The 7231-nt window shown below is 53.4% G+C and overlaps 1 protein-coding gene across 2 annotated transcripts; it reads right to left on the bottom strand.

The window, feature by feature from the left end:
• Positions 1 to 1504: 1504 nt before the first annotated feature.
• Ly6e (lymphocyte antigen 6 family member E) lies at positions 1505 to 5198 on the bottom strand. Of its 2 annotated transcripts, none has more exons than XM_021216952.2 (4): positions 5094 to 5198; positions 2942 to 3042; positions 2439 to 2558; positions 1505 to 2334 (listed from the first exon to the last, which is right to left on the bottom strand). In XM_021216952.2, the coding sequence occupies exons 2-4, from the start codon at positions 3009 to 3011 to the stop codon at positions 2114 to 2116; spliced, it is 411 nt and encodes a 136-aa protein (XP_021072611.1). In that variant the 5' UTR covers positions 3012 to 3042; positions 5094 to 5198; the 3' UTR covers positions 1505 to 2113. The 2 variants fall into 2 exon arrangements, with proteins under 2 accessions (XP_021072611.1, XP_021072609.1); XM_021216950.2 differs by having other exon boundaries at positions 2942 to 3039; positions 5094 to 5164.
• Between the last annotated feature and the right edge of the window lie 2033 nt (positions 5199 to 7231).

Raw genomic sequence — 7231 nt, 5'->3', positions numbered from 1 at the left:
CTCCTCCTAAGGTCATTCCTGGAACTCAAAGCCCTTTCTGCCCATTTTTCCTCCTGAGAGGAATCAGAGCAGACCACTCTCACTGTCCCAGTTTTTAGCCTTGAAAAGATCACGCCCTCCAGACTAGAGCAGAGGGTCCCAGACCATGTGTGGCCTCAATTCTGGAGCCTTGTGACACCACCCCATCATAATGCGGGAGCTAAATCAAGACAGGGAGAAAACAAGAGCTTGTTAGGCGTCCTTGTCACTGCCTGGTGCCCTTCTGGTTCCCATGTCCCGGGAGTCTAACCCAGGTGTCTCCCCCTCACACTGCTTTTGGTGGCTAGGAGCACAAACAAGCCAGTCTCTAGGAACGTTACTTACATCTGTCCTGAACACCACAGTGGATACTGTCTACACTGAGGCAGTCCAAGCTCCTGGCAGAAGATTTGACTCCCACCTTTCTCCATTTGCCTTTCATCAGTCTGGGAACAAAGCATCCTTTCTGAGTCTCAGGTGCTCTCCTGGTAAGATTTCCCCAAAGTTTGTCCTTTTCAGGTATGAGGCTAGTTCCTTCCTGTACCCTAAGGGTATAAGTCATGGGAATCCTGGTCTTGAGAACCATGGCACAAAGCCAGTGCCTACATAGATTTCAGAAATTCACCCTGAGCCCCTGTGATGTCCCTGTGTCTGACCCCTACTGGGCAGTATTCCTCAGACACGGATATCACCACAGCCAGGTTCTGTGTGGATCTTATCCCATCATGGTTCCCAGCCCAGAGGCTTGGGAACATCTGGGAAATAGCTTCCTTAGGCACCCAGACTCAAGAGGAGTGGCTTCAAGAGCTTCTCCATCAGTCAGTGTCCACAATACTCACAGCACTGAACCCCAGGAAGCCAGGAATAGTAGCATCTGCCTGTAGCTAGTACCTAAAGTTCAAGCGAGATCCTGCCTCAGAAACTAAAAAAAAGTCTTAGGGCCAGGTGTGGTGGTGCAGGCCTTTAATTCCAGCACTCAAGAGGCAGAGGCAGGAGGACTCTGGGTTTGGGGCAGCTAGTCTTAACATAGTGAGACTGTTTTAAAACACCAGAAAAAAAAAAAAAAGAAAGAAAAGCAAAGCCAGTTATAGGGTGGCCAAGTACCACTTGCCTGGGCCAGACTTCCATGACTTAGACTTAGACTGACAGGGCAGTTTATGAAGGACAAGTGGCCTCTGAAATCTCTGGTGCAGACAAAGTTTGGGACTGTGTGACCAGCCTGACGGGCCTGCCTTTACGGGTAGCTTGTACTTCTTAGCTTTCAGCCCGAGACAACACACTTTCAGACTCTCTTCTGCCTTCCTTCTCTCTTTTCTCTCAGGCCTGTCTCACTAAATGGGCCTAGATTCCTGGCATCTGCTATGCACGAGACTGACCTCACAGAGACCTCTGCTGTGGGCCTGCAGGATCCCCAGGTCCCTTGGGACTGGAGGGGAAGACTCTACAAAGTGGAAGAGGGGTTAAGGACAACCAGGACATCACAGGAAAGGGTGTGACCAGTTTATTTGAGGCACTAGAATAGCAGTAGGAAGCCAGTGTGGGCAGAGAGGGCAGGATGGGACTCAACTGCATCGGGTGGTGGGAGCCTTCATCTGGAGGGGTGGCAGCCCTCCATGGGCAGCCTCCTGAACAGGTGGGTTCAGTGATACCGGGGGGGGGGGTGGTGTTGACACAGGTCTTCTGCTGTAGACTCTTTTCAGGTCTTCTTTGCCCACCCCAGAATCCAAGTGGCTTCATTCACACACGGATACACTGAGCACACAGATGTACATCCATTTGGGTTAGACATCCTTGTCAGTATGTCCACAAGATTCGGCGCTGACTCTGGTACTCTTAAGACTCCAAGGAGATCTTCACCCCTTTGCTGGTTCCCCAAGGGAGGTTATAGGATTGGCTCTGGAAGCAAGGGTAGCTAGTACCATTTCAACAGAGCAGGTATGGGTGAATTTGGTACTTAGCCCTGACGTTGAAAGAATGTGGAGGCGAACTAGACACACCCAGGAGGGGCTGAAGGTTCCTAGGGTCCCCTGGGACCTAAAAGGAGCTGGGCTTTTCCTGAGCTGGGGGGGATATGGAGAGAACACATGGGGGATGGTCAGGGGCTCAGCTGCAGCAGAGCCAGCAAGCTAAGCAGGAGTCCAAGGCCCAGAAGTGGGATACTGGCACGAAGTCCGAGGCCAGCTGCGCTGAAATTGCAGAAGGAGCTTTGGCAGCAGTAGCTATTCACGGACGCCACACCGAGATTGATATTGATGTTTTCACGGGGGCAGGTCGGGGAGCAGCCCTTATTCAGGGTATAGCCAAGGTTGACATTCCCTGCATGGAAAGTGAGAATGAGGGGACAGACAAGACAGGTAGGAGGAAATGGGGAAAGCCCTGCAGATCCCTGGCCCTGGCTAGGGAAACAGCCAGTTACTCACCAAAGCCCGCAGCGGCAGATAATGTGATACAGTAATTGTCTGTGTCCTGGCATGAAACTGGCCACAGGCAGTTTATATTGTTCTTCTGATCAGAGCAGGAGAAGCACATCAGGGAATGAACTGCAAAAGGGACAATGCTGTAGGTGACACCTGCCTGTTGCCTGGGGAAGCCTTCCAGGACTTTCCAGTGGGGGCCCTTGATCCCCAACCCGCTGACAACACGCAACTGCACATGCTTAGCCCTGGGTCAGGGATAAAAGCCAGCCAATGACAAGTGACTTCAGACTTTGGTACTGGAGGGGCTAAAGTCAACGCAAGGTAACAGAGTTGTAGCTGGGCCAGCACAGCAGCAGGGGAACTAGGTCACTTGGCTAGGGAGTGGGAGGCCGGAAAGCCAGAGGTTCACAGGAGGGCTGGCTCAGGAGGAGCCCTGGGCATCTGCTCAGGGAAAAGAATGACAGGTCAGGAGGACCATGCTGCAGAGTTATCTCAGCGCTCCATACCTTGCTCCACACCCAGAAGGGCTGCCAGCAGCACAGGCAGGAAGACTCTCATGCTGGAAGTGGCAGACATCTGCTGAAGGCTCACAAGCCAAAGAAGCCTACTGTGAGAGAGGCAGTTGGTTAAAGGACAGGCTACCCCACGACCACTCGGGATCCTGGCATAGATCACACCAGACCCTAGGCCTGCCCACTCTACACCTCCCCAGTGCACCTTATGTCCCCTTTATAGACGGTTCCAGCATTCAGGCCCCAGACAAGGCAGGAAAGCAGTATTAACTCCCTGCTGCCCTGGGGGTAGCCATTGAGACAACTTGAGTTAAGGCCCAATTGCTTATCTAGTGTCTACCTGGCCCCTGCACCAATCAGATGGACAATTTGTACAGCCTTAAGCCAGTCTCGTGCTACACTAACACTTACCTCACAGGCCACGCCATTCATCTCAGAGCCCCTCCCCCCCTTCTGAAACCTGTAGGAGTCATAATTCTCCATTGCTCCACGTGCTGCCAATCAAATTTCTACCTCAGAATACCTGGCCTCCTTCTGCTGCTATTGTGGCCAATTGTTAAAACTCCCGTGGCACCTAGCAAATCTTTCTCCAAGTTCATCTGATGGTACCTTTCAGTTAATAGCCTGTCCCAAACCGGGGGGGGGGGGGCTCCATAGACCAAGTAAAGGGGAACCAAGAACTCTCAGACATGGAAGTGGACAGTTAAGTGGCTGTCCTGAGGTTAAGGCAGTGGTCGGACAAACGAGCATGCATGAACTGGAAACCTTCCCTGAGCCCTGAGAACCAAATATGCCCCTCCCCCCCACTCTTGTGGTGGAGACACGAGCTGGAGGCCTCTGGGCTTCACTAATTCCTTTCTGTACAAGGTAGAGGCTCAGGACCCATTTCCACAAGAAGACACATCCACTCTCTACCTGCTCACTGGGAGATTGACACCTGTAGCAGTCAGCACACTAGCCAGCCAGCCAGGTGGGGTATGGGACTTTTCCGGGCCCTTTGGGCAGGAGTCTTTGGCATAGGGTAGAGGAAAGGACCAGCTTGCTTGGTTTCAATGTCCTATTTTGAATACCACTGGCCTCCTGGGGAGGAAGATGACTGGTGCCATCTGTTGAGTGGGAGAGGGGCATCCCAGAGACAAAGGGATCCATCCGGGGTGGCTTAAAGTTCTAGAGGAACTGGGAGTAGGGGGCGAAGTTTTGGTATCTTCCAGGACTGGCCTTAGGCCTCTCCTATCCTGAGACTTGCTGACATCTTGTAGTGGGTAGCCAAAGCTCCAGGTGGCCAAGTTCAGTGCCAAGCCCAGCTGGGCCTGTCCTCATTTCTGGGTTGTTTTGTTTTTTGGTTTTTTTTTTTTTTTTTTTTTTTTGTTACACAGTGGGATTTAGGAACGATGGAGCCCTGAGCTGTCTGCTCTGGTATGCACAGCCACAAACAAGTCAATGAGGCATCCCATCGTCCACCGGAGGACTAGCGAAGTGGTTGGAGTCCAATGTTTTGTCTATCCACACAGCAACCATCTGCAGGCAACGGGGCAGGGCCCTGGGGGCCTGAGGAACTCCTCCACAAACTCAAAGGGCTCATCCATGGAAGCTAGGTGTCTGTTGGCAAGCAGCCAGCAGAGGAAGGTTGTTCAGGTTACCTCCCCCCCCCCCCGCTAGCCAGGGACCCCACTTAATCACCAGAACCTCAGCATTGATATGCAAAATCCTGGATAAGACAAAGAGCTTCCCGCTCCTCACTGGGGAGGGTCCAGCCTCAGTGCTACCAATCTACCTTGTCAGACCCTACCCCCACCAACACTCCCGCCAGCCTCCTGCTCTAGTTTCCGAGGATGTATCCCCCTCTAGAGATCCCAAGCAGACAAATGGAGTCGAGATAGGGGTACCCAGTGAAGGCTCAGCAGGGGCCTTTGCCTCTCCAGAAACGTGCGGGAAGGACTAGGATGGGGGTGGGGTGATGGTAGGAACACAGCACGCTGCAGAGGGCCTCGCATGCTCCAACCACTCTGCACCCGGGAGCAGAGCGCCGGGACCCCAGATCCTACACGCTGCGGCCAAGGCCTCCCGCTCTCTCCCAGTGCTTCCCCGTCGTGGCCAGGCCCTCGCGTGACGCGTGGACACCTGAGGTCGGGCTCAGCAGACTCACCTCCGGGTGAAGCGGCCCCGAAGATAATACCGAAACCTTAGGTCCTGGAGGATCACCAAAGGCTGAATGCACCCAAGCAGGCGGAGCGGAGCGCAGATGGCGGGGGCGGGCTGCAGGCGGGGCGTTCTACGGGCTGTGGGCGGGTCTCTAGCTGGTGGGGAGGACTACACTGGTTGCTGGGCCCTGGCAACTCGGGCTGTGCCCTTGGCTTCGCTGCACAACTGCTCCTCTGGGACTCCGACCGGGGTCCCAAGCTATGCGCCCACGGCGGCGGTCCCCAGTGGTACCCAGAAGCCGGGCTGAGACCGCCCTAAGTGCCCCACCGCACACAATGTGGCATCAGAGCACTGGCGTGGCCTCTGGTATAGCCTGTCTACCTTACCTTTCAGGACAGACCTTGGGAGGGTGGAAAGGCCAGGGGTTCTGGCAATCACTGATATTAAGACCTGTGTGCAAGCTTTGCTTGCTTCCGGAAGGAATGAAAGGACAGACTGCATCCTGAAGCACTCATGGGAATCTCTGCTGCTCTAAGGCTGAGGAAGTCCTGGACCAAGGATACCTCATCACCGGCCCTTCAGGTTGTCAGTTCCCCTCTGGGCTGAGCCCCTCTGGGCCATCTCTCATTTGGGATGAGACGACAGGACAGGAATTCCCCGGGAAGGAGGTCATTACAGCACTGGTTTGAACAGATCTGTTTCTCACTTCCCACTTCCGCCGGGTGCCAGGCTGCCTCCTACACTCCGCTCCGTGAGTCTGAACAGAGGATCCAGCCCAGTCATCCTGTCTTGGTTCTCATCTTAAGTGCTGAAGCCCCAGTTTTTACAAGGAAATCTCCGACCCTTCTGCTTTTACCTAAGCGTCCTTCAGAATTCTGTTTCGACTGCTCAGGAAGCGCTTCCACACCCAACAAATATTAACGACCACCTGCTGAGTGTTATCCCTGTAGCAGAACCCTGGGACCCATGTCCTGCTTCTGGATGATTCTTCTGGGGGGAGGGGGGGATCAGGGCAGCAGGCTCCCTTTGCCTGGCAGTACTGTTCGTTCCCTCTCCTCCCCCTCCTCCTACTCATCCCCATCTTCCTCTGGCACAGCCCTACCCAAGGGATTGTGGGCTGCTGAGTCTCCTCCACCTGCTTCTCTGAGAGTCACACTTCCATTCTTGCTCTCACATGTGGAAATAGGGGCTTTGCACCTGATCTTCCTCACAGTCTAAGGAGTTGATGGTGGTGACAGGGGCTGGTTCTAGGATGGAGCTTCCTAAGATTGGGGGTAGGGAGGAGACAGAAAAAGTTGTGAAGCTGCTGAGTGGATTGGCCAGGGTGGGGACTAGGCCAAGTTGCCCTGTAGCTGGAAGCTAGCTGTTGGCGGAGGGGAACTGGGAGCATATTCCGAGTTTGGGGCTAGTGATGTGAAGAGACAGCGTGTTGTGTGTTTTCAGAGTTCTCCTCGGCTCTAGCCATGCCCCCTCACAGGATCATCCCATATATCAAATGAGGGTTGGGGACACACATGCTTTTGGTACTCATTCCTCAAGAACTGACATCAAGACTCGGTGTGTGTCCTCAGGTGTCCAGGTTACAGCATGGTTGTTAGCATTTTGTCTGGGCTCTACCTCATAGTTACCAGGCAGTAGCCAGGTATGCCTGACTCACTATAAAAGGGGCTTCTTGCCACCGCTTCTGCTCTCTCTAGCTGTTGGGAGCGACCCTGTTTGAATGTTAACTGCCTTGTCAGCCATAAGTGCTTACTTACAAAGTCTTGGCCTTAGTGGGAAAGCACTAGCTTAGTTGAGATTTCTGTGGGAAAAGTTGAGGCCTCTGTAGGAAAGTACTACCCCCAGTTAAGGACAAAAAGCTATAGGTCTTGTGGACAGGTACCTAGCAACCCTCTCTGTTCTGTTCCTCCTGCTGAACTTTTTACCTAGCCAATAGCCTGCTTTTGGGAACATGTTCATTTCCCCAGAAACAAAGCGATTCCGCGTCATCCCCCTCCCCATATCCTGCTTCTATGGGTATAAAACCTGCCTGGGAAAAATAAAATTTGTTTTCTGTTCGTTCTTTGTGTTTCTTGCTCCCAATTCTTTCTCTCTCTCTCTCTCTCTCTCTCTCTCTCTCTCTCTCTCTCTCTCTCTCTCTCT

The sequence above is a fragment of the Mus pahari genome, chromosome 17, assembly GCF_900095145.1.
Source record: "Mus pahari chromosome 17, PAHARI_EIJ_v1.1, whole genome shotgun sequence".
In the NCBI taxonomy this organism is placed as follows: domain Eukaryota; kingdom Metazoa; phylum Chordata; class Mammalia; order Rodentia; family Muridae; genus Mus; species Mus pahari.
The sequence above is the reverse complement of the archived record's forward strand: the minus strand, read 5'-3'. Positions and strand labels throughout refer to the sequence as shown.

Coding starts and splice junctions, on each gene's coding strand:
- Ly6e (XM_021216952.2), bottom strand. CDS start 3,011: ATGTCTGCCACTTCCAGCATGAGAGTCTTCCTGCCTGTGCTGCTGGCA. Junction 2,559..2,941: donor CCTTCTGGGTGTGGAGCAAG/GTATGGAGCGCT, acceptor TCCCTTTTGCAG/TTCATTCCCTGATGTGCTTC. Junction 2,335..2,438: donor ATCTGCCGCTGCGGGCTTTG/GTGAGTAACTGG, acceptor CTTTCCATGCAG/GGAATGTCAACCTTGGCTAT.